This window comes from Megascapheus bottae, chromosome 33, assembly GCF_031878675.1.
Source record: "Megascapheus bottae isolate mThoBot1 chromosome 33, mThoBot2.hap1, whole genome shotgun sequence".
Classification (NCBI taxonomy): domain Eukaryota; kingdom Metazoa; phylum Chordata; class Mammalia; order Rodentia; family Geomyidae; genus Megascapheus; species Megascapheus bottae.
The window spans coordinates 7,885,650-7,912,146 of NC_143541.1; the positions used below are offsets into that span (position 1 = coordinate 7,885,650).

Consider the following 26,497-nt stretch of genomic DNA (forward strand, 5'->3'; position numbering starts at 1 on the left):
AGCTAAAACGTCAGGATGGTGTGTGCGCGCGCACACACACACAGACACACACACACACACACACACACACAGACACTCACCCCTTTACCATTTACTGGGCCTCGGGTGGTCTGAGATAGAGTGCACATTCTAGTTAAGTCAATAAGCTAGTGAGCAGCCCAAAGGATTTATCTCAGGAGGCTTAGACTTTAGTCTACTGAGTAGGTGGGATTCTAGGCGTGAGTCACCAGTGTCTGGCAAAAGATCTGAAATGGTCTGTGTCCAGAGGGTTGAATTTAAGGCTGGGGTGCTGTCCCTAAGCTGTTTTTACCCAAAGCTAGTGCTCTACTGCCTGAGCTACAGCTCGACTTCCAGCTTTTTGGTGCTTAACTATACATGAGACTCTCATGCCCAGGCTGGCTTTGAACTGTGTTCCTCAGATCTCAGTCTCAGTGTAGCTAGGAGGACAGGTGGGAGCCTTCGGCATGCAGAGGCTGAAACATTCTGAGCATCAATCCAGCACTACCTCGAGCATAAGGTTGCATGACAAGGTGGGAAACACTCAGAATATTATATAAAATGACCTACAGGCTGTGTGCATTATAAAAAGTCCTATCCCCTGTCTCATTATGCTATGCAAATATGTCCAATGCTGAAATCCTTCTGGAAAGCAGACCCTGAGCAGGTTCTTTCTCTCAAGAGCAGGGCTAACACCCTTTCGAAACCACAAGGTGCTTGCCAAATAAATACACCACACGTGTTGGATTTTAAAAAGGAAATGTTTATTGTCATGTTATAAGGTGATTACAAACTCCTCTAAAAAAGCAAAGATGAATTAAAATATTGATATACATATTTATCTAAAAAGCAAAAGAGGAAAAAAAACCCTGCAAAATACAGGGATCCATATCATAAAACATTTATACACAAAAGCTTGTATACTGTGAGACTGAATCACACACCAGGATCTTGCTCAGATACAAATGTTCCTCCTCTTGTTGGTTGTTTTCGGTTTTTTTGGTTTTTATTTTTTACAAAAGTTTAAAATACCTTAAAAATATTTTGAAGTTTTTTTATTTTTTAAAAAAATGTCCTGATGAGCCAGACATATTTCTGGAAGGAGGCAAAACCCACATTCTTGGCTTTTTTTTTGTGCTAAATACAGAGTCACAGTTGTTAGGGATGGGAAAGATTAATTGGGTAAAAAAAAAAATAATAATGGAGTGACCATCTCAGATTGAAGCCAGAGATGTAACAAGACGCGCTGTGCCATCCTTCCGGGAAGGCACCCCAGAGAACAGGGCAGCCAGCATTCGAGGCAGACACCCTGTTTCTGGGGTCAGGCCTGGAGGAGGGGGAAGGGGCCTCTCCCTTCTGCTCCCTGGGTTTCGTCTTGTGGCTTTGCACTGGATGGGGGTTCGCAGACAGAGGTATTTACAGCACCCACGTGACGGGTCTGAGGGCCGGTGAGACCTGGCGGGGCTTTTGCTCTGGGTGCCTTCCTGGCTTGTCTGTGTCTTGGGGAGCAGTAGAGGGCCTCTGCCCTTGGCTGTCCAGAGCATGTCCGATGGAGAGCTGCAGTGTGGGCGAGGCTGGCCCTGGGATAGAAGAGCCACGAGAGGCACGGGGTGCTTCCTGCTGTCTCCCGGGGACAAGGAGCTCTCCAGCCCCCATCTCCTAGCTAGGAGGGTGGAGGGCCACTGGGGTGGCGGTCAGGGCTCAACCCTTCCCCAGGCCGCAGCCTGGGGTCCACGGGCGGGCTGTGGTGTTTCCGATGGTCAAGGACAGCCCTGGCTGTGCCCACCTCACTGCTCACATCTTGGAGATGGCACAGCTGGCAGTCAAATCCCCTGCCTCCATCCCCGCCTGATCTGGGTCTCAATGTCCCCATTTACAAGGAGGACATTGGAGCCCTTCCCCCACTGGGCGTGGCCAAGAACCACCAACGATGTGTCCCCTGGGGGAAGCTTGGCCCAGGAGCCCTGTTTGTTTCCTTAAGGTTGACAGCACACATTGGTGCCTCCCTCACTTCCAGTCCCGCTCTGGCAGGCTGGGCTGTGTGTGGTCAGAATCTCTGACTGTCCCAAGCAGAGAGCCTACTCTGCAAGACACGAGTGGACCGGAGTCACGAGCTCTAATGAAAAGTGTCATTCATACAGTGACATAAAGACAATCACCACTGCACAGGGTACAGAGCCAGGGAGTGGGTAAGGGGCTTGGAACTGAAGACAGGTGCCCAGGAGCCGGGGACAGGAGGGGAAGAGGGGGCCTTCCATCCAGGCTGTGCCGGAGACTTGGTCTGTTTGTGTCTTTGGTCTAGAATTTGGTCTGGGAATCTTAGGAGAAGAGACCTTCTTCAGGCCTTTCCAGAATGTTGCAATTTGTCTACCAACCCAGAATACTGACGCCTCGCACACGGGGGTGCCATGGAGGGAAGAGTAGACGGAGGTGGCCACAAGGCCCGCCCTGCTCTCCTGTCACCTGTCTTCAACCGCATCAGTGGTTAGTTTACTAAAGTTCCATAAGACTCAGAAACATGACAACAAGAACAACAATACACACTCCATCAGACGCCACGCGACCATAAGGACATAGAAAAATAGGAACATGGTGGAACTGGTTGATGTTTGAAAAGGACTTGGTGTGGTTTGGCAGAGTAAACAGAGATGTGTACACGTGTCGGGGACTCGAGGTCTACACTTGCCCTGTGGGAGCAGGGAGGGGGAGTCCTGACTCCTGAATTGGAGGAGAGCCCCCAACTCTGAAAACCTAAGCCAGACGCCACTCTGCCAGCTGGCCTTGTGGCCTTTGTGTGTGACCATGTGTCGGTGTGGTTTAGGCCGGGATCCCCGAGGGGGCAGGCGGAGGGAGGTGTGTCTACCGCTGCACTGCCTGTGGCACTGGAAAGGGGACCCAGGCACAGTCTGTGTGCTCGGGGGGTCAACTTTCTGCAAACCTCGCCTTCTTTCCTCCACCCCCTGCAGGTAGCAGCTACTGCCAGACTTAGAATTGAAGGGCTCTAGGCCATGCCAGCTAACTACCACCAAGGCTGCCCTTGCACCGGATCCAAAATCTAGCCTCAAAAGCAGCTCTGGGCCTTCCCTGCTAGCCGGGGTGGCCCTGGGTGGCATTCTGAACAAGAGCGTGAAGGAGCCAGAACCGAGGGGGACAGGAGACCAGAAAGGACACACTTCCCCGCGGTCGCCAACATCCGCACGCTGGGGCCACATCATTTGGTCCACTCACCTCCCCTCTCCTCCTCTCCTGCACCCCTCAACAAATCCATGTGGACTGGGTAGATGTAAAGGTCACAGACTCACACTCCTGAGCTGGCTTCAGGCCCAGGCATGGGACAGCCCAGAACCAACCGCATTCTCCCAGCCACATCTGCCTCTGGCTGCTGCTCAGGCTCTCAGGGGCTCCCACTGCATGCTAGACTGACCCCTCTCCCTCTCCCGCTCCCTCTCCCTTTCTCTCTGCTCTTGCCATGACCCATAGGTAGCTCTGAGAGTTCTACTGATTGTTCTTCCCTGGCACTCATTTTTGCTGGAGGCCCCAGTCCATTGCTTCAGTTGCTTCCTGTCTTCCCCCCAACTGCCCCTGGGCCTCTGCAGCTGGTGGGGTCCTCTCCCACCTGAACCAGGCATCAGATGGGCTATGCATTTAAGACATATCTGCCATCCCAGGAAAATTGTGCCCAGTGTGGATCCGTTGTTTAGTTTTCGGAGTCGGGGCGGGGGGAGTTCAGAACTTTCTGCCAGCTACATAAGCACCGAAGGATCGCTTTTGAAATTGAGATGTATTGCTGGCAAGAAAATCAATTCAAGTGGTATAAGTATATGACAGTCTCTTAAGTGGCTGTATAGTCACATGTTTAAAAAATTACAAAGGAAAATTTTACCAAGTTCCCATCTAATTCAGGATGAAAGCTTGGCCTCTCCGGGGACATCGGCCCACGGGTTGTCTTTTTATACAAAATATCCCGAAATCAAAACGAAAGACACCCACGCACACCCACGCACACACAACACATACGACACGCACGCACGTGCACGCACATTTAACAATAACATTTTCTGTGACAATTAAAAAAAAAATCCTAGTGCAAATGTAAAGCTCTGTAAACCTGGTCCTATGAGAATCTAATGTTAGTAAACAGCAGGAAAGCGCCGGCCCTGGAGCTCGCTCACATCATGGTCTCCACGATGATGTGTGTTGGTTTCACCAGGGCACCGTTCATGGCGGAGCCGGTGTTGAAGGGTCTGGCCCCCTCCCGCTCCACGGCCCAGCGGTTGGGCTCCCTGGGGGTCAGCAGGTACTTGACTCTCTGCAGAAGCAAGCCAGGGGAGAAGTGGTGAGCCAGCTGGTTCACGGGTCCGCCATTCCTGGGCACCTGACGTGCCTGCAGTGTGCTGTGCGGGCCGCTGCAAGCTCTCCCCTTCCCCCTGCCTCCTGCTCTCGGTCTCTCTGGGAAGGCGGGGGCCAGGGAGCTGCCGAGAGTCTGCTGGTCCCTTGGGTTGGGAAAGCAGCTTCCCTTGCCAATTCCCCGGGCATGCCGCACATACCCCTCTGTGGGTCCCCCCCGTCCTGTTTGCCACCTGGTGCTTTCGGGGTGACTGCCCCGAGGAGAAAAGTGGCTGCTCCTCGGCCTCCTGAGCCAACAAGCTTCCTTTTCACAGACTAGTCTCCCCGGGCCTCTGCAGATTCCACTGCAGCTCTGGGTTTGGGGGACTCAAGCTTTGGGGGTTCTGGCCATCCTGGGCAGGTGAGTTTTGTCTTCCCAGAGTGTCATCTCATCACAGAATGAAGGAGCCACAGAAAAGCCAGGACAGAGCTGGCCCAGGGCTCAGGGTTTCTGTCTCTAAGACCATGTTCTGCCAAATGTTTGCTCAGACCTCAAGAGGCCAGTAACTACAAAAAAAAAAAAAAAAAAAAAAAAAGCTGGGGAGGGGGCGGCTCAATGTAACACATGTGTGGTGTCACAGAAAGAAAAATACCAATAGATTCGAGCTAGAACATTTCATTTAAAGCGCACCCCTTCATTTCCTCTTGAAAACCTCTTAAGGCCTGTGGCCCTGCCTGACTGCTGGCTGTGGACTTGGTCTCTGCTTTGCTCCAGCCCAGTCGCCTGGTAGCTGCCAAAGCCTGCTGCTTCCTGCTGGTTAGGGGCCTGTGCACAGCGTGGGCAGTACACAAGTACCACCAGCAGGGGCTCAGGCTAGCAGTGTGCCAGCCAGAGGGCATCCAGCGAACCGAACCCCCCACATCCAACCCCATGCCAGCTGGCTCTGAGCGTGAGCTCAGGTGGAACTGGTATTTTAAAATCAGGTCTTGAAGGGTCACCAGGTTAGTGGCTGCTAGGTGTCCCCACCCTGACAGCGCCACAAGACTGCTGTACACATGGGCCAATAAAAACACACCTCTAGAGACCACCCTCTACACATGGGCCAATAAGAACACACCTCTAGAGACCACCCTCTACACATGGGCCAATAAAAACACGCCTCTAGAGACCACCCTATAAACATGGGCCAATAAGAACACACCTTTAGAGACCACCCTGCACACATGGGCCAAGAAGAACACGCCTCTAGAGACCACCCTGCACACATGGGCCAAGAAGAACACACCTCTAGAGACTACCCTACCACCAGCCCCACTGCGCCCAGCTAGCCCTGGGGCGTCATGGGTGTTCCGGGGGGGGGGGCCCTGTTTGGCTCAGAGGCTACACCCTCTTGTCCTCAGGCCCAGTGTTCAGCATTCTGGCTGAGCTCTGTCCATCCTCTCAAAACCTACAATAGCTGCAATACTGTAGGATACCCAAGAGGCCTTCCTGGCTCAGACAGACACAGTGCCTGTCTCCCCGCTGCAGGACACTGCTCTTTGCCCAGAGGAAACACAAGCCAGCCTGAGGGGGAGCCAGGGCCCCAGGACATCCTGGCTCCAGATTTTTTGAAGAGAATAACAATAAAAAGGACCCAGAACAAAACAGTGCAGACTTGGAATCGGCCCAGACCCAAAGGTTAAAAGACATTCTGAGAACACAAGTTCTTGGAAAGAGCGCTGGTGCTGCCAGGCCCCAGGGTCTGCAGCTCTGTGTGTGCCGGGGAGGCACAGGCTGGAGGGAGTGGTCCCGGGGCAGAGGAGTCTCTGAAGGTCTTGGCTGCACAGACCCAGGTTCAGAACCCAGAGGGTCCAGAACCCGGCGGGGCTGGGCTTCCCTTGGCTGGTTCTTTCCTAGAGCCCTGGTTCCTGTCTGCCTCCTGGGATGGGTCCCAGGCTCTTGCCGTGCCTGCAAAGCCCCCCTGCCCACCCCCAGACTGGCCGTGCGCCTCTGGTGCCCCATGCCGAAACACCTTCCCTCACCCGAGGCCCATTGTTCCCTGCCCACAGCCCGGACTCTGAGAGGGCAACCATCTGTGCAAGGCCACCCAGAAAGCTGGCAGCAGGCTGCCTCGGCCCCGCCCCTGCTCACCACGAGGAACGGCCCCTCGGTCCGGCAGAGGCGGATGACGACGACCAGGGGGATGCACAGCATGGAGGCCAGAGCCAGGCTCCAGCCCAGCCCGATGGCCCAGGTCGGGTACACGTAGACTTTGTTGTAGGTCAGGGGCACATACTTGGCGAGAGAGAAGACAAAACACCCCTGTGGGGAAGCAGATGGGCCGTCACTGGGGGTCCCGACCGCGGTGGATCCGTCTCCTTGGGGCTGCCTCACCCCCTGCCCTGCTGCCTTAGGAGTCTTCCTGGTGCCAGTCTGATAAGCTGCCAGCTGAAGAACTTGGTGGCTGCCTGGGGCCCTCCGGATGCAGGCAGGCTGCACTGGGCAGCGTAGCTGGTCATGTCAGCCCATGTGCCCGCCCCTCTCCCGTCTCCCTGCCCCACGTGTGCCACCTGGCCACCCTGGACTCCACCCAGCTCCTCGGCTACTTGTCCTGGAGCCTTAGCACAGGCTGTTCCCTCTGTCCACAACCCACCCCCCTCTCTAGGGGCTCCTCCCCTACCCCTGCTAGCCACCCTCCACGTGGGGTTGGCCCTGAGCCCCGATACTATGCACCTCGGCGTGAGAGGCAGAGGTTGGCCCCCACAAGGCGCCTCTAGGTGGCCACAGGCCATTTAGGACTGGGCCACGAGGTAGGAACAAGCCAACTCCATCCTGTGACAAATTCTGCCTGTGGGAGGGCGCCCGGCCCTGCACACCTTTCTGGTGGTGTCGCCTATGCGGCTCTGACCCTCAGGTGGAGAGAGAGGGAGAGATGGGGTCAGAGTGGAGGAGGCCCAAATACAACTAAAGACCCAGAGAAGTGAGTATCTGCCGGGGACCGGTGTGCCCTCTGCTAGTGGCTGGTGGTGTTTCGAATCACAGGAGAGAGGGACATAGGTCAGGTTCAATCGTGATGGTGAAAGGCTGAAGTTATCTAATGTCCCCTCAAGTCCTTGCTTTAGAGGTAGGGAAACTGAGGCCCAGAGCTGTGACTTGCTTGAGGTTATACAATAAGTCAAAAGCAATTAGGCCTGGCCTGGGAGGTCATTGGGGAGGGGACCCATTTATCCTCCCTGCTAGGGAGGTGTCTCTGCCATCTGAGCTCTCTGTGGTGTGACAATGGAGTGTAGCAAGGTTTCCCACAAGCATCTGGGGTCTGGGCTGGTCTCAGACATGGACAGGGCAGCAGCTTTTGCTGTAGAGGAGTTGCCACTCGCCAGTGGCTGGAGAAGAATGTCACCATGGGCTGAAGGGCATAGCAAGGTCAAGCCTAAGATGGCAAGCAAAGGAAAGGAGAGCTCGGAAGAGTCTGCTGGGCCTGTGCTCCTCTGTGCCCCCACCTCCACTGACAAGGACACACCGACCTGCACCACTTCTCTACTCTGCACGCCACAGCCTCTTCTTAACTAGTGGCCCAAACCCCCACACAGCTCAGGTCTGGAAGTGCTCACAAAAGCTGAGCTCTCGGTCACAGCGGCTCCTTGGGGCTCTCGACATTCAGGTGCTAAACGCACCATGACCAGCCCACACCCGGTGCTTGTGGAATGGGAGACAGGTTAGCCCGTAACCGCGTTGAGCCAGAGCCTGGTGGAACTTACCACACACAGGACTGGAGTGATGATTGCCCAGCTGTACTTCATCCAGGGCCCGGGCCGATAGCCAATCATGTCCTCAATCCCGTCATAGAAGCTGTCACCGCCTGCAAGACACAGCAGTGGACATGGGGTCAGGGGTCCCAGGCCAGCACTGCCTGGGAGTGGCTCAGCGGGGCTGGGACATGGCCTCGGGGATCACCAGGCCTCTGTGTCTCCACACCGGGTGCAGATTATCCAAAACAGTGTGGAACACAAATACGTGCGGCCATCTTGTATCTTTTTCTTTTTCTGGTCAGTGTCAGGTAGAGCCCAGATCTCTGCATGGCAAACGTAAGCCTTACGAGGTCAACACGGGCCATTTTCGGGTGCTAGGTGATCTCTCGTGCGTCCACGTTCTCTACTGGCCAAAACACCTGCTGACACCTGGCACTTCCAGCACGGGGCCGTCCGTGCTGGGAGGACGTGGCACTGCTCGCCTGGGAGAGGCTATGCCGGACAGGAGGGCAAGGCTCCCCCGTTCAGCTCCTCTCATCCTCACACTTCAGTGCAAAGAAGCCCAAGGGAGGAGTGTGAGAAAGGAGCCGCACAATTCTGTACTCACCATATATCCAGGCAATAACAAAACATTCAAAGAATGCAACCCACAAAAGGCATACACCGCTAGCTGCATAGTAGTCAAAGAGCTGGAACACATACATGCCACCCTGCGGAGGAGAGGATGGAGAAGGCGGATTATTTCATCACTCACTGAGCTTCCTACACACACATCTGTGGCAATTCATCTAGAAAACACCAAAGGAAAAGGCTTAGGATAACTGGCTGTAGGTACAGACGCAGGCGCATACACATATATTACACATAGACGTAGACATCTCTTAAATGCTTAGCCTGTAAGCCTAGCTAGCCAGGAGGCTGATTCCTGACAGGAGCTGGACTGGAGGCACAGTTCAAATGGTCCAGTCCATCAAGTAGGAAGCCCCAAGTACCCTAGTACTGCAAACAAACAACAAAAAAAGGTGTGTGTGTGTGGGGGGGAACAGATCAACTTTAGGTCTGATAAATTTAATTGAAACGGGGAAATAGAACACCAAAGGCAAACATGTTTTAGCAAAACAGTAGACTCGTCCAAACCATGGGTTGTCTATATCCAAAGGAGAAGCCAGTGGTCCCCAGAGGCCCCCAGCTGCTTAGCATGTGACCTGGGGCCCGACATGGTGGGACATTATCGTACAAGAACCTCTAGGAAAACTTCCAGTAAGGAAAACTGGTGAAGACTCGTGCTGGATTTGGGACAACTGGTCGTCAAAGCCCTGGAGGACACGTAAGACTGTGAGAGAGGTGCAGAGCCTGCCCTGGTGGGGGGATGTTCCTGTGCTCATCTCATGCTGGACAGGGCCCTCTGCCTCTGCCTCGCCTCCTAATGCACTCCCCACTAGAACAGTGTGCTCCCCCACTGTCGGCAGACGCCGCATGTCGGCAGACCACTTCCGAGCATGCGCCTGCCTCTGGGCTCCTCTCAGCATTTAAAGGAAGGGAAGCCAGGAGCTGGTGTCTCAAGCCCCTAATTCTAGCCATTTGAGAGGCTAAGAGTGGAAGGATCGAGGTTCTAGGCCAGCTCAGAAAGAAGAGCTTAGGAGCCTGACAAACCGGGTGGCACTCTATCATCCCGGCAGACAGTCCAGGCAATGGCCAGGGTGGGCAATGAGATCCTCACTCAAAAGCAAGCATACAAAAGCCTGGAGAGTTAGACACCAGTGGTTCACACCTGGAATCCTAGCTGCTCAGGAGGAAGTTAAAAGCAAAGGATCACGGTTCAAAGCCAGCCTGAGCAGCAGAGTCTGTGAGACTCTTATCTCTGATTAATCACTCCCCTCCAAATTAAAAAAAAAAAGGGGGGGGGAGCTAAAAGTGAGTGGCTCCTTGAGCACAAAAGTTCAAGGACAGCACCCAGTCCCTGAGTTCAAGCCCCTGGACCAGCACACACAAAGGTTGGAAGCATGGCTCAAGTAATAAAGCACCTTTCTAGGATGTGTGAGTCCTTGAGTTCAAACCCCAGTAACCCCTCCCTCCCAAAGCAGAATGGTTTGGCTCTAGAACAGAGCCAGGTCTGGGTCCGCTGCTGTGGCCTCAACCACTTCTGCTGCCTGCTTAGAGGCGTGGGCACAGCAGGACCCTGAGGTGGGCATGGGGGAAGAGGGTGGTAGGCATACCACATCCTAAGATGTGCCCTAGGCAGGGAGTGCCGCATGCCTGCTGCGGGGACAGCGCTTACCTCCGTCACCATCGTCAACCCCAGCAGGTAGCTGATGCTACACACGATGGCGATGAAGATTTCCCGACGATAACCCTTCCTTAGGAAGGACGGGTAAAGATCAACCAAGGACGTGATCTGTCCTTCGACCTCAACAAACTGAGAGGAAGAGGGAGAGAGCCAGTGAGGGAGCTGCTGCGGCTTGAGGAGGGGAGGGGAGGGCAGGGGAGGGCAGGGGGGGGAGGAGAGGGACCCAGACACACACACTGCCTTTGCCCACAGTCAGTCAGGCCACATTGACTGTGGCCCTCACACAGCAAACAAGGCAGCCAACTTGTTCCTGCTCAGGCTGTTTCTGTGGCCAGAATGCCCTTCTCTCACACAAGGCTAAGAACACCTGCTCCTCCAGAAAGCCAGTGCCAGCTCTGCCCCTGCCCCCTTGGGGACAGCTGTCCTTGCCCTGACCATCCCCCTCCTCGGCGGGGGTGGTTCACGCTCTCTGGGCCTGAGACACCATGTGAGGCCACACACATATGGCTGCTTAGACATGTGATGGATGGGTAGACGCCTCCGTTTTCTTCTTATCCATGGAACGGAGCAGTTCCGATCAGACTCCTAGAGGGATTTTAACCCTTTCTCACTCTCAGTCTTTCTGCGCCTAATTGATCTTGCAGAATGTGGCATATTACCACACAGAGAGCCACCTGGCTATTTTAAACAGCATCCTCTGGACCTGTGCCATCACTGACCTCACCAATGCCCAAGAGATGCTTTCTGGATTTCCTCTCCTGCCAGGGGCACCACCCCTCGACCTGCACTTGTCTATGGCAAGCTCTTTGTGGGTAGCCTCAGGGCTTAAGAGCCCACAGCAACGTTTAAATATGGACTGGCTAGGCCAAACTGCCCCGACGATTCTCTTTTCCAAGTCCAGAGGCTAAAAGCCTGGATTCATCCCAGAACAGGCAGGAAAAAGGCATTTCCTGTGCCCGGCAACTACAACAGGTCCAATGCCTACAGCTCTGGCAGCGGAGGGATCAAAGAAAGAGATGGCTTGACAGATGAAATCCTGCTGCCCAAATCTGGGGAAAAGGTTTACAAGAAGGAGGAACTTTCCCACCCCCCACAGCTGTCTAACTGGGGGATCTGAACCTGAGCACAGTGCAATCAGCAAATGCCATGCTTTGTGAAGCTATGAGAGGAGTAATGGTTCCTCCCTTCTTTGAGATACAGAAATTCGAGCTCCTGGGCTGCTATGAACCTGTTTCCAAGTTCCCTGCACTGCCTCTTCCTGGCACCTCGGAGACGGGACTTAGGTTCCTCCTCTGCCAGTGGCCGGGCCTGGCAAGATCTCTCAAGTGAGAGATCTGACATTGTTAGTCTCCTGACAGCTGAGTATGGCTGACTCACACTTGATAGCAGAGCTGGGGCACTGAGGTCAGCTCCCTCCTCCTGGTGCTGCTTAGGTGTGGGTCCCTCAGCTATCTATCAGCCTGGATCTGCCTCCCCTAGGGTGTCTCCCCACCCTGGCCTACGAAGAACCAGCAGTGTGCTGGCCCCAGAGCGGGAGTGAGCCACTCCCCATCACAGCCCAAAGCTCTGGAAAAGTACAAGGTGATGGAGCCCCTGCTCTCACACAAGGCCCTGCTGGAGGCTGGCAGTGCCCTCCCCCAGCTTCCGGGAACTCAAGAAGACAAACTGACAAAGACAGAGCAACAGCTCGACAGCAAGTCTCAAACGAGCTGCATGACCCAGGCTGAGTCTTAGGCTAAGCCTCGGTGCAGAGTAAGGACACGTGGCTGCAGCCGGGCATGCATGCGCCTGGCATGTCAGGCTCAGGGTTCTGTTCCCAGCACCAAGACAAAGACCACCCTGGGGCAGGCCGGGGGCAGGCCGGGAAGTGGGTGTCTCCCAGGGCACAGATGCTGTGTGGGAAGATAATGTGTGGCTGCACACCGGCAGATGGGATCAGGGACATCTGTATTCTGTCTACGGTGCCATGCACATGAGCGTCAAAGTTGGCATGGGGTCTGGCATGGGACATTTCCCCAAGTGCTCAACCGCATATGAGCTGACATCAGCAAGTTCCTCTCCATCTCTGGACCCCAGGGTCCTGAAGGCCAGCAGGTAACGCTGGCAGGTTCCTGACCGCCGAGCTTCAAGGTCTCCACTGACCGCAGCAGAGGAGCGGAGGGGTCCTTTCCGAGGCTGGCTTTGACAGAGATTGGCCCCATCCCTCCTGTCCCCGCAGCCCGTGTGTCCCCCCCCCCCCCGCCCTGCCCGCTAGGGCAAAATCCTAGCCCCTGACCACCTCTGCGCTCACTTGGAAGTAGGTGCTGTCCCCAAGCAGCCTATTTTGGGCCATGGAGATGTCATGCCTGGCTACTTATTAATCTGTTTTTGTTTTCTTCTTTCACTTAGAGCTTGGAAGGAGTTCTAAAAGCCTGTACAAGGGCCTCTCCAAAGGCTGAGCTCGCGAACCCAGAAAGATTAATGAGGACCCTCTCTTGTTTACACGGCTCCGGGCCCTCAGCGCCGCACAAGGAGTTGTTTTCCATCTCCGGGATGGTTTCCTTCTGTTTTCTCTGCTGATTGCAGCCCCCCTTACGCCAAATCCTCCCTGCTCTGCTCTTGACCTTGCAAGCTGACCACCTCCTCTCCCTGGACTCCTGCTCCCCTGCCTGACCTTCTAGAAGTTTCCTACCAGTTCCCACTCCCCGTGACTCAGCCTGGCCACGGGCAGGGGAGACAGCTGTCAGAGAAGGACGCGGTCTCTAACCTTGAACATTCTGTCCCCAGCCTTGTTCCTGGTGCCTCACGAGGGCAAGGATGGAATCACCACATCACTGGCCAGGATAAGAAAATGGAGGCTCAGGAGATGGGTGACAGCCTGCAGCTGGAGACAGATGTATGTCCTCCAGCTGCCCTGTGGCCATTCCAGGGTCCCAGAGGACCCTTTGCTGGCCAAAGGCCTTAGCAGCATGATGGGGGTGGGGACAGCTGACCCCAGACAATCCCGGAACCCAGAACAGATGTCTGTCACCTCTGTGCTGTACCCCAAGTCCTCTCCCAGGCCCACACCACAGCACTCACCTGGCTATCCAGTCCAAGCAAGAGAAGCATAATAAAGAAAAGAATGGACCAAAACGTGGGGAGCGGCATCATTGTCACGGCCTTGGGGTAGGCAATGAAGGCCAAGCCAGGACCTAAACGGGAGAGAGAATGGGGAGGGGCACAGAGGGACACACATCAGCCACCAGGCCCCTCGGAGCCCCGGGCCTCACATAACGACACTGGCATCTGAGCTGCTGCCTGGGAAAGAGACCAGGCCTGCCTCGCCTTGCCTCAGGGTGGGGCTCAGGAGGGGCCCGGTGTTAGCTTCTGTCCTCGCCATCTTGAATCCGTAGCTATGGGCTCTCGGGTTGGGGCGGGGCATGGGAACTGGGCCTGCAGCCCAGGCTGCTAGAGATTCGGGAGAAGGATGACCCAGCCCCTCCCAGAGCCAAGCCATCCTGTCCACACCGGCTGGAAGGAAGCCAAGGGAAAGTGCTGAGAATCTGACAAATTCTATTTTTGAATTGATGGCCAAAACACTGTATGAGTAGAAAGGACAAAAAAAAAAAAAAAAAAAGAAGAAGAAGAAGAACAGGTAGAGCTGCTCTCAGTAGGGCTGACAGCTCTTCAGGAGAATAGCCAAGAGGGCCACCAGTCCCTACCCTCCACCCTTGACAGGCACAAGGCCAAGCGTGGGCACAGTGAGGGGAGGCCAGCCAGAGCCCGGCACGGGAGAGGGCGGAGCACAGGACCCAGCCGGGGAGACATGTACAAGTCCACATCTATGTTTCCTTCTCGCATCTCCCCAGGCCCTCTCAGGCCCTCAGTTTCCCAGCTGGAAGTGAGAGGGTGGTGACCCCAAGAGCCTCCTTACAGTCAGGTTCTCTGAGATATACCAATGCCCAGAACAGGAGTGAGCGGGGGCTCAGGCAGGACCAGAACAGGAATGAGAAGGTGCTCAGGCAGACCAGAAGGTGAACTTGGGGGAGAGGGGGTCAGCTCAGGAGCCTCTTATTGAGCCACTGGGAGGCAGAGAGCTGTTTAGTGCTGTCCCCCCGTGACCGCAGTGGGCAGCAGGGGAGGGGTGCTCCAAGAAGGCAGAGTTCAAGGGCCTGGGCTAAAAAAACCAACCCCTGAATCGAAAACCACCCTCCCCCTAAAGGAATAAGAAACCAAAAAAAGGGGGGGGGGTCAGAGTTCAGGAGACAATGTGTTAAAGCAAACATCAGAAACCAAATGAATGGTTTAAGAATGAAAAACGATATAGTAAAAACCCACAAAAAAAGAGATGTTTACAAGAAATCACATTATATGGCACTGATAGGCAATCCCACACGGGGCAGGGGAGGACGGGTCTCTATAAGGCGGAGTCCACTCAGCCTGAAATCTAGCAAAACAATGACCTTGGCGGCGCTGCTGGGCTGCTCACAACAAGGCTGGGTATAGGGAGACTGGTGTGAGAGGGGGGCCTGCTTCCCCACGGAAAGCTGCACTCCTCCCCTAGAACGGAAGCCAGAATCACAGACCACGGGTGTCCACTGAATCTGACGGTTCTGGCCCTGACTGGCTGCCCACAGAGGAGGGCCGGAAAAGGCCCCCCTGTGAGGGGTGGGGTGCCGTGCCGTGAGACGCGTCCCTGCACCTCACTTCTGATTCAGGACAGGGGCTGAGCTCCTCTCAAAGTGGACGGCGAGCTCGGGGAGGAGGAGGAGGGAATGCAGGGAGAAAACCAGGCGCTGGGATCCGGATCCATCTCTGCCAAAGGGAATGTGTGTGACGCCTGCACGCGAGCGCTTGACTCCAATTACCTCGCTCAAATGCACTTCCGCTTAATACAGTGCGTGTTAAAAGCTTATTAGGGTCCTAATCACCCTTGATGTGCAGGCTGCTCAGACATCACCGTGGGAAATGAACGACAACGTCTCAGAAGTGGGCAGGAAGAAGAAAACAACTTGGGCTGACCACATATACAGACACAAAAATGCCTAGATGTCCACGGAGAAAGAATAACGTTCATCTCCCACTGCCAAGTCGACTGCCAGCTATCGGTGATTACCAGTCAAGGAACTGGCCTGCAGGCCCTCAGCCAAAAAAATAAATAATATCCCTAACTGTGTGGGATAAATGTCCCATCTGTGGAGGGGAAGGGCGCTGAGCTGAGCTCCCCCACCCCCACCCCCACCCACTCTGTGAACCCACATTTCCCATGTCTTCAGTCTGCGGGGTGGCTTCGGGGGCTCCAAGGAGGAGTCCCCAAAAGATAAGAAAAATCCAACTTGGGAAGCTGGGAAAGGGGGAGATGTAGATGGCCGAGCTCTGAAGGTCACAGGGCCCCGTGGCTGTGAGAACTCAGGGACCCGGGCAAAGTTGCACATTGGTGGGCTTCAGGCTTGTGAGTGTGCACAGAGTGGGCTGGGAGGTGGGAGAGGGCCCACCGTGGAACACCCCCACCAGGAAAGGCTCCCGCTCGCAGACTGCTCAGCTCACCTAAGACACACGGTGCTACATGACCCTCCAACACTGGGGTGCTGGGACAGGAGACCAAAAAACATCAGGGCCAAGGAAGAGCGAGGACGCCTGCCCCAGGTCTGTGGGGGACCCTGGATCACACCCTGCCTGGCCTCTGGTGGTCTCTGAGAGGCGGGGTGAGGGCTGGGCCTCAATGTGAGACCACAAACCCTTGTGAGCAACTGCTGGCCCCCCCTCCAAGGCCTTGGGAGGGGCTGAGGAAGGGGTCCATGACCAGGACGATTGCCTCTTCAACACAGAAGGTGCAGGACTTCAGGAAGTCAAGGCCAAGTCCTGGAACCCAGCCCCTAGGGCCCCAGAAGCATCTTTGTCGGAACTCTGCTGTCCTAGTTTCCTGAACTCTCTAAGGCGACCACTCCCATGACCCCAGCTGCTCCCGGGAGCGGCACACAGGGAGGGGACCCACGCCCCGGGGCGACGGGATCCTCATGTCCCACACCCCAACTCCCAAGGGTGTCCTTCCCTGTCCTCTGTCCCTCTGACCATTCCCAGCCCCCGCTGAGCTCCGGGTCTACAGAAGAGCCCGGTGGACCCCGCCAGGGGAGAGATGGGGCAGAATGAACAATCAGATTGGGCTCAGGGCGCAAGTAACAACACAGAATGGACAGCCGAGAAGGTGGCGATGGGTGCCGGACGGCGGCCCACCCGGGCCGGAGCTGGGACCGGGGAGGGAGGGAACTGCCTTCAGCAGGACTGTCCCCGCTCACAGCGCCCCACGGGCCAGGCTGCCGCAAAGACCTCGATAGCTTCTGTGCTCTTTGGTATGGTGGGGGCGCGTCTTGGCGGGAGTGGGGGGTCTGTGTAGAAGCCAGGCTCGCCCCCCATCCCCCTGGGTCTGGCTTCACGCCTACAGTACTCACTCGGCTTACACACTAGGTGGCAGTGCCCACCACCACTGCCACCGACACCACCGTACCTGACTCAGCCACATCGGCAATGTCCACCCCTTGCTCTTGTGCCATGAAGCCCAGGATGGAAAAAATTGCGAAGCCAGACACAAAACTGGTACCACTGTTGAGGCATCCCAGCAGCATACAGTCCCTAAGTTACACATACGTCAGGGAGCAAGTTAATTCACAACACAGGAAGCCATGCTCCCTACTCGTCTTCTATGACATCATCACGCGCTGGCCCACGGGCGGCCGGGGCGACACTTGCCTGTATGAGTTGTACTTGTACTTGTTGTAGCTCCCCAGCGAGGTCATGGCCCCCAGGCAGATGGCGTAGGAGAAGAATATCTGGGTTCCAGCGTCAATCCACACCTGGGGGGGGGTGGGCAAGGAGAGAGGGGTGCATTAGAGCTGGCTCCCTGGAGGCGAGCGGCAAGGAGCCCCAAAAAGTCGAGGCTGTAGCTACTTCCTGCCTCCTGCACCAGCTAAGGGACTGTTTCCAAGACGGGGCCAGCAAGTGTCCCCTTTGGCTTCCTCGTCTCTGAAAGGTGTCCCCACACCGCTCTCAGGGCTCAGAATGAAAGCTGTCCCCAACGAGGCCAGGGCTGCAGTGAGGACTACCTCTGGGGACCAGCCCCGAAGGGGAGCAATCTCTCTCTGGAATCTTCTGGCCCTGAATGCTGTGAAGCTGCCTTCCCTCCCCGCACTGCTGGGGGACAAGGGAAGGAGACCCAGAGAAACACCAGCCCCCGGGAGGAAACTGGAAAGCTGGGGGCGCTGGGAGGCAAACAGGCCCATCGGCGCCCAGGTTTCCCCCAGGCAGAGGACCAGGGGGAGAACGGGCAATGTGGCCTCACCAGCTTCAACGACCACTAACTGAGGAAGCTGGCGGCCATCCTGGATGCCCAACCTTCTATCCCCAAGATGCTGGGGGCAGAAGTCCAGACTCGGGAGTACTTGGCCCCGCGCTTGAGGCAGCCTGCAACGCTGCCTGTCTCGGGAATCACATGAAGAAAGAGCTGGAAAAGTCAATCGCCTGCCGTGGCCCCGTGGAAAAGTACCAGGGGTTGATGGTCAGGGGCAACCATGGCAAACGCGCTGCCAGCTGCGCCCGCCTGCCACACAGCGTACCTGAGGGTCCTCCAGGCGGCTGATGTCAGGATACAGGTAGAACTTGATGCCTGCCCCAGCGCCGGGCAGCGTCAGGCCGCGGACCAACAGCACCAGAAGCATTGCGAACGGGAAAGTGGCCGTGAAGTAGACCACCTGCAGAGGGCACAGAGGGCGGTCAGGCCCGCGGCACGGCTGGCTGCCCCCCTTCCGCCCCAGGGGACAGTGTGGGCTCTGGAGACAGGTGTGCGATGTCCCTGGCTGTGCGGCCTCAGCACCGCGTAGCCTCTCTGCGTGTTTTCTCCCCGACAGCCCCAGTGTGACATGAGGACTTTTCCCACATCCTGGATGTGGGGCTTGAACTCAGGGCCTTGGAATTGTCCCCGAGCTCTTTCATCAAGGCTAGCACTCTACCACTTTGAGACACAAGCACCACTTCTCGTTTTCTGGTGCTTAACTGGAGAGGAGTCTCGTGGATTTTCCTACCCAGGCTGCCTTTGAACACAGTGGTAGAGCAAGAAAAACAAATCCCTGCCCTGGGGAGCTGTGGTGGTAGTGGGTGGAAATGGAAAACACAAGAGGAGACTCTCAGTGTGAATGCAAATGGCCTGGACCAGCGACCCCAAGAGCGCTCTGCACTGTCAACTAACGCTACAACCTCAGTGGGACTCAGTGGGGGAGGCAGCGGCTTGTGGGCCCCATGCCTGTAATTCCAGCACAGGGGAGGCAGAGACAGGATGATCCTAAGTCAGGCCAAGCTAGGCTACAGAACAATAACTGTCTCCAAACAAAAACAAGAACTGAAACAAAATAGGGAGGTGAGGGTTCAAGTCCCGGCAGCTCTACCCCTTCACTTTCTGGGCGGGTGGGCACCCGCGTGCAGAAACCCCTCTTGAAGGGTGAAGAGCGAGACAGTGTTGAAACTGCATCAGACACTGGGTAACTGCTCAAGAAACAGATGTAAGGAAGGACAGAGCCTCCCCAAGGCCTTTGGTCAGCACGGGGAGGTCCAGCCCTCCACTGGCCTCTGGGAGACTCAGAGCCTCTCCTGAGTCACACTTCAAGTCCTGGCCAGGCCAAGGTCAAGTGTGTGGTGGAGACTAGAGATGCTGGCCAGGCCACGGCCACGCCTGCATCTCCTCCTGTCCTGCCTGGTCTGCCATGGCGGTGGTCCCCAGAGACCATTGCTTCAAAGCCAGCAGTTTGCAGCCAGGGACGGGCGTGTGTGTGTGTGTGGGGGGGGGGGGTGACGCCCTTGTTTTCCAGACTGCACTTATTTGACAAGTGTCCACACGAAGCTAAGCCTCATTCACACACTGACAAGACCCAAATCCTCACGCTTTCTAGATGGACCCTACCTGATGAGCCGCGAGTCAGCTGGTGCCCTGGGGGGATTTACTTTAGGCTAGTTTGCTTCCAGGGTACCCCATCTTTGTGGGGGGGGGGCGTGCTGGCTCTGGCCAGGTGCCCGGGAGGCCTCAGCCCCTCTTTGGAAAGCGGCTCACTCTTGTTTTGCGGCCCGGCTGCCCCGAGGACCAGCCCCTGAGAGCCGTTCTCTCAATTTTTCCATGCCACCCCCAGGGTCCCTGGGGAGAGGCTGGTGCCAGCCGTCGCCGCCAGTGGGCCCTGGTGGTGGCCCAGCAGGTCTTGCCGTGGGACGTGGTACTTTTCCACTCTTGCTGGTGAACCTCCGTGGGGCCTCGGAGCCCTGGGTGTGTGTAGAGCCTTCTCCTAGGACCCCTGGGACACAGGGTGGGCGAGGGTGGCCAGCTGGGTACAATGGAGCCACCTCCATGCCCTCTGGGAGGCAAAGGTATGGGCGACAGAGGTCACTCCTACGTGCATGGGCAGGAAGCACATGGACTGGGAGGCAGGAAGGGCCATGCACTTTACAGAAGCAAAACAGAGCCCCAAACCAGGCCTGGCTCTGCCCAGCCACCCTCCCCAACGCCCCATTTCTGAGCACGAGACAGCTGGTATCTGTCACTGGTCCTCCTATACCAGCGTCTGGACCTGTCCCCTGCCCAGGCTCCATTCTCCATGATAGCAGGGCCCTGCCCAGCTCCTGCCCTACAGCTGCCCCCCCGGCCTGGCACTAGGAGGGGCTAGGAGGTGGCAGAATGGGGCACTCGGGTAGAAATGGGGGTGTTCAAGTCCAAACTGCATCTTAGCCGCTGACAGGCTTGGTGACACGGGCCTCAGTTTCCCTACTGCCCGTCTGAGCAAACGGCATGGGGAGACATGACTAACTGCCATGTACCCTGGGCAAGGTCCTGTCACCTGTTCTCCCCAGACGGCAGCACGACCAGGGCAAGTCAGGGACGGTCAGGCAATCAAGAGGAGAGATGGGAACTGCAGCACAGGGGGGCCGGCAACAAGGGCGCAGGCCTTCTGCCTCCCTGGCTGTCCCCCCTCCGTCCACCCCTCCCTGGACCGTCACTGCCCAGCCCCCATAAGGCAGCTGAACTTGATCTGTGGCCAGGCCTAAAAGTAGGCTGGTGGGTGGGTGGCCTCGCACTAGGCTTGAGGAAGTCCAGAGAGCTGTTTGTCTTGGCTTTCCTGGGCTGGCCTGGCCCTGTATTGTTCTGGGAACCACGCCTGCCCCAGAGAGGAGGATTTACCTAAAGGTGGGGCAGAGGGAGCACTGGCATGTCACGTCTTCACTCCTCATAACTGTAGCCTGACACACTCCGTTGGCCTTAGCTATGGTACCCTGCCTGCCTCACAGTGCCTGATAGCCTCTTCCATCAGACTGGGGGCTCCCCATAGACTCAGGCCAGGCGTACCTCAGGGCCTTTGCACTCCCATTTCCTGCTTCACATCTTTGACCTCAGAGTCTTTCTTGGTGACATCCACCTGGGCTCCTCACTTAAAATTACTCCAATACTCCTCGCCTTCCTTCTTTTCTCCCCACCGTCCCCCAGCCTCTCCCCATGGAGGTGGCTGTGTGAGCTGAAGGAGTCAGGGATGGCAGAGTGGCTCTGCCCACGGGAGAGGGCAGAAGAAGAGAGGGTGCCTGGTCTAGGTCCGTGCCAGGCTGATGCTGAAGGCTGTGGTACTTCAGGGAAGTGCTGGCATCTCTAGGATCTGGGACCTGGTTGGAAGGAAGTGGGGTCCCTGGGGGCGGGGCCTTGAAGAGGATGTTGGGTCCCGCCTCTTCCTGCCTGTCTCTGTTTCTTTCTCTCAGTCTCCTCACCACCACCCTGTGAGTATTCAGCTGCCACAGGCCCAAAAGGATCCCAGAGACCATGACCTTGCCTCAAGTTGATTTCTCCCAGGTGTTTGTCACAGCGGTGGAAAACCGGGGGTGGGGGATGGGGATTTCACACGACATGCCCCATTCCAGGGGACTCCCCTTCTAGCGGGCACCCCACAGCGTGAGCAGCAGGTGATGGGTTTCTGGAACCTTTTCCAGATCCACAGTTGTGCCTTGGTCCAGGGCATATCCTTGGACCAAGTTCAAGTAAATGTCTCGGCCAAGAGCCCCTCTCCAGATCATTTCTGTATCCAGCATACCAGTCCCCTCAAGGGCCACCTGGAGAGATGCTTTTACACTGGGATGTCTTTAATCTTAAAGAGACAGTCTCCTACATGGCGAGCCACGTCTGTATGGCAACCTCGAACACCAAGCCCATCCCCTAGGTGGATGACCCACCTGAGGTTGGCTCACCTCTGATGACAATAGCTCCCCGCAAGACCCCTTCACCAGAACAGTCAGGACATCAGCAGAATCCTACCTGGCAGGGACCTTGGGTCTAACTGCTAACATAACACCGCTAGCCTGGCATGGAGGAGTGGGGCAGCCCGGTGCCCTAAGCCCCAGATGCAGCCGACGCTGTGGGCATGGCCCTGTTCAAAGCCAGGGTCCATGCTGGCCTCAGACATGTGCTCCACAGCAGTGTGGCCCGACTGGCCTCTGCCTGCCAGCCAATGAGCTTACAACGTCCACAAAGCCAGCGTTCCTTTATTGCTAACATCTGCATTCACTGCCAACACCTGGGATGAGGAAGCGGCAGAGGGGACAAGGTCACAGGAGGGGGCTGGCTGCTCAGTCAGGAACGTTGCCAGCTGGTCATTAACACCCACGAAGTGGCACAGGAAGGGACACCTCGAGAGGGCAGCTCTGCCACTGGGTTTTATTGATCTTATCGGCTAGCTTTCCTCCTACCCCGCAGGCACCCCCCGGCCAGGGCCCTGTGGGCAGGAAGGCGGGCTGGGGGTGTCTGTGTTAGGTGTGAGAGTCTGTCCCTGAGGCAGGGGACGCGTGCCCAGCTTACCTTCCCCGTGGATCTGACTCCCTTCCAGATGCAGAAGAAACAGATCAGCCAGACTAAGAGAAGGCAGAGAGCGAGGTCCCACTTGAGAGCGCCTGGGTGGTCGATGCCGGGGGATAAGCTCAGCACATTGCGCCTTCAAGAAAACAGAGTCAGAGGTCAGGGGGCCCGGCCTAGGCGTGTCTGCACAGCCCCTGGCATTCTTGCTTGTCTTGGGACAAAGTTGTTGGGGAGCCAGAAGCAGCTGAAAGGGGCTATGGAGGGGCCTCAGAGGCCCAGGGCTCGCCCAGCACATGCACAATCCTGGCATATGGAAACCCCTCCTCAGTAGGGCGAATTCTGGTTCCATTCAACCTGGCCTCAGACAGGTCATGAAGTCGCCAAACCTCAATTTCTCCATCTGTAAAATGGGGAAATCACCCTCTCACAGCATTATGTGTCCCATTACTATTAGCCAGACCTGGTAGTGCATGCCTCTAATCCCAACACTGAGAAGCTGAGACAGGAGGACTGCAGGCTTGAGGGGAGTCTGGGCCACTCAGCAAAACTTTCTCCAAAACACCCAGCTTGTCTGCTTGGGCAAACAAGCTCCTTCCCAGCCGTGAGCCTCGGGCTGCGTGTCAGTTCCCTCTTAGAAAGCCACACTTCCAATCAGGAGCCCCTGTGCCTCCATCTGTCCTTCTATTAAAGGGGACAATGGCTAGTGGGCCACTGGTGGCTCGTGTCTGCTGTTCTGGCTACGCAGAGGGCTGAGATATGAGGATCACGGTCCAGAGTTAGCCCAAGCAGAAAAGTCCAGGAGAATCTCCTCTCCAATAACCTACTCAGAAAAGGCCAGAAGCGGTGCTGTGGCTCAAGTGGTAGAGCGCTAGCCTTGAGCATCAAGAGGCTCAAGGACAGCACCTAGGCCCTAAATTCAAGCCCCAGGACTGGCAACAAATTTAAAAACCAAGAATAAAAAAGGAGGACAATGGTTTCTGTCCTGGGTGCACTTGGAGGACTCGACGTGAAGACCCTGAAAAAATCCACGACTCCTCGCCCAGCCTCCAGCAAGCCCCCGTGGTTCACCATGGCCTTCCTGCCACACAGCAGGATGCATGCGCCAGTGGGACAAATTCATGAGCCAGCTGGGGTGGCGTTCTGATCCTGAGCTCCACCCTGACGGTAAGCCTTCGATCTCCTCACCCCACCTGCGACTGTGTGTGACCGGAACACCGCTGTCAGAACACAGTTGCAGTGCCTGCGTGCCAGGGAGGGCATTCTTGCTTACCTCATGGACCTAAGCGCAGAGCTATGATTGTGAGGGGGTCTAGTGTCGCCAGACGCCAAGCGAGCCTCGCAGGTGGCCGTCAGCCTAGCCTAGGGGCCTCTGGACCTGGATGCTTCCACAGCTCACCTGGGCCCTTCCCGTCAAGGCCCCGTGCAGATGCTGCCACCCAGAGGACAGCTGTTCCTGGCCACTGCCCCCTGCTCTGGACCCTTTCATTGTGTATCAGGGCATTTATGTTATTTATATTCTGTGTTTGCGGGGGGAGGGGGCTGTGTCTAGACCAGGCTACATGGCTGTACACACAGGTGCTCGGCCAGCATGGGCTGAATGGGGTAAGTAGACCCACTTTGTTAGGGGGCGGGGGTGGGGAAAATGAGGTTTAATTGGTTCAAGAATTCACCTGAAACCACTCAGACAGGAATTAAGCCTGGGGAGCGGCCACCCTCCGTGTGCCTTGGCCGAGCCCCCAGCAACCCAGGCTTCCCTGTCCCACGTGAGGCCTCATCCTTACCCCAAAAGGGGGAGGGGACCCAGAAGTAAGTGACATTCTTATCCAAGAAAAGAAACAACTCAGTCCAGGGCAGGATCCGAAAAAGAATGGGCTGGCCGTCTGTTTGGAGTCGGCCGCTCTGCTGCCGTCCAGCCGGCACTCAGAGATGTAAATACGTCCTCGAGTGGGTCAAATCGTTTCCTTTTGACTGCAGGCCAGCCATTTATTGGCCTCAGCTCTCCCCTGGAGACTGGCGGAGGCCACAATTATAAAAGGGCCTTCCGCCTGAGCATGGGCCCGCAGCCCTGCCCCGCGGCCGCCTCCTGACAGCTGCACAGGGAGATTGGCTGAGCCCGGCTTGTTTGCAAATATGACTCACGTCTTTGATTCTAATAGAGTCTAATGATACGTGCCGAGCTCCCAGGGGGCTCTGGAGGAGCCAGAGAGGAAGGCCTGGGCTCCAGCCTGATCAAGGGCATCCAGCCAGACCTGGTCCCGCCTGTCCTCCAGGGTCTGGGGACAAAGGTGACCTGAGACCTCCAGGACCTGCAGCGGGATGGGCTGGTTCTGCTTCCCTCACTCCACCGAGCCACCATGAAACGCTGTGCTCTGGGGCCACAGTGGCTTCTTGCTGAGAGTGTGAGAAGCTCTGGCTGAGAATGGAAATGCAGTGTGCGTGGGGGAATCCAGACCAAGCCTGTAGGTAACCTGAGGCTAGGGATGCACCTGTGCAGGCATCACCCGCTGGGACTCGTGACTGTGGACTTGGCCCCCAGGCCTGCCCTGTGCTCTGGGGAGGTGGCCGTCCACCTCCACCAGACCCCATTCTGTCCCTTCCCTTCCCGCTCCTGGGATGAACAGTCCTGCCCAAGGACCTTCTCAGTAGCTGCTCCCAAGGCCATAAATTTCCACAGTTCAAATATTGCCTCCTCCTTTCGGGTCTGTAGGACAGTTTTAAAAAGGCTCCCCTAGAGAAAGTATCCACTGTCTGATGCCAGAACACAGATTCACGCATGTCGCTCCTCTCTGCACCTTCCACAACTGGAACAATGCTAAAACCTGGCCTGACATTCAAGGCCCAGGCCCCATTCCTGTCACCAGGCAACCTCTTCTGTGCTATTCTCACTTGTGTGCTTTCGGAATGCTATCCTGCCTGAATTGTTCATGCTGCTTCTCTCCTTTTGCTGCCCAGTGAGCTTCTACTCATCCCACAAAGCCCAGATGCTGTGGTTGGTCATTTGCAGTTGGAAAAATGAGGGCAGATAAGGGTAATGATTGTTGCTGTGGGCTGTGTGGCCAAGTGTGTACAGACACAGAGCCAATAAGAGCCTGGACTCTGAGCACAACTGCAGGACCCTCCGGCAGGCTCAGACTGCACAGCGGCCCCTGCCTGGCTGCTCCTCAGCTCAGCCCCCAGCTCATCACACAGAGGGCACACGTGGGCCTTCCACCCAAATCTGCTTTTGGGGCTCCCGCTCATGAGCCTCAATCTTCCCTAGGAGTCCAGACAGAATGCACAAAGAGCATGAGAACGTGGACGTGATGCTCTGCTAGACATTGGCAAGTAAAGCGGTGTGTAGGCTGAAAGGAGGCCTGCAGGGGTGGGGGTGGGTGATCAGGCCCATAGCTGTCCAGACAGGGCAGACCCTGTCCAGGCAGGGGCCTGGGTGCCAGGATAGAACCACTGAATTTCCAAAGGTGACCACTGCCTCATGTGCTCAGGATGAATGCGGGTGGGGCACAGGCTGTGAATTCTCCAGGGGGAAAATGGGCGTGGGGAGGACAGCCGACAGACACTGCCCTTCCCTGAGACCCCTGGGCCAGGCACACAGTGAGGCCGGCTCCTCTGCCACAGGTGGTGTGTGGGTAGTTGGCAGGGTCAGCATTAAAGACCCGAGGAGCGGGGAACTGGTATACCCATGACGGGGACAAGGGACATGATGTCGACTGTCCCCTGCCTGGATGGGGCAGGTCCTCAGGCTGCCCACGTGTGAGCTGGCTCATGGAGTGCCCCCGGCAGTGCTATGACCAGCTCTGAGGAAGGCACTGAGGCCTGCCCAAGCCAGAAGGGGCAGCCCAATCCTCAGCAGAGGCAACAAGGCTGGGTGCATGTCCCCATAGCAGGTGAGGTGTGGGGCAGGCCCAAGAATAGCACGAGAAGGCCAGGGTTACGGCCTCGGGGCCTAGTCAAGTGAGAAGAGTGAACATGGGCATTCTTTATCTAAAGGGTGGGGAGCCAAGGGGAGACGACTGTACTTTTAATGTCCCCTTTGTTTGGAAGAGGAAATTATATGCACATACACAGACTCCTAGTCTAGGCTGCACAGGGACCCAGCCCTGGGGTGTGTCAGACCCCTGAGTGACACAGACTGAGTGAGGGCACCACACATGGGTGGGGACCCCTGAGTCTTCCCTGGAGGACTTCCAGCTTGACCCCAAAGCATGTCAGGGGCCTGAGAGCAGACAGCCCCCTCTCCAGCCTGTCCCCGGGCCAGCTTCTCCCCGCACAATGGTTTGCCAAGAGCTCCCCAAATCCTGAGAGTCCAGTCTGCCTCTCTGAGGTGAGCCTGACTC

The 26,497-nt window shown here is 56.5% G+C and overlaps 1 protein-coding gene across 5 annotated transcripts in view; it reads right to left on the bottom strand.

Moving 5' to 3' along the window:
- Positions 1-745: 745 nt before the first annotated feature.
- Slc6a6 (solute carrier family 6 member 6) overlaps positions 746-26,497 on the bottom strand; it is a 61,059-nt gene continuing 35,307 nt past the window's right edge. For 4 of the 5 annotated variants that reach the window (XM_090323914.1, XM_090323913.1, XM_090323915.1 and 1 more), the window contains 11 exons: positions 22,167-22,299; positions 17,911-18,045; positions 17,048-17,151; positions 16,806-16,930; positions 13,400-13,512; positions 10,331-10,468; positions 8,660-8,762; positions 8,062-8,162; positions 6,455-6,625; positions 4,170-4,306; positions 746-1,577 (listed from right to left, as the gene is read on the bottom strand). In XM_090323914.1, the coding sequence (XP_090180040.1) occupies positions 1,319-1,577; positions 4,170-4,306; positions 6,455-6,625; positions 8,062-8,162; positions 8,660-8,762; positions 10,331-10,468; positions 13,400-13,512; positions 16,806-16,930; positions 17,048-17,151; positions 17,911-18,045; positions 22,167-22,299 (1,519 nt within the window). In that variant the 3' untranslated portion in view covers positions 746-1,318. Of the gene's footprint in view, positions 1,578-3,025; positions 4,307-6,454; positions 6,626-8,061; positions 8,163-8,659; positions 8,763-10,330; positions 10,469-13,399; positions 13,513-16,805; positions 16,931-17,047; positions 17,152-17,910; positions 18,046-22,166; positions 22,300-26,497 lie in introns of those variants that run through there. The other variant, XM_090323918.1, reaches the window with a different exon arrangement.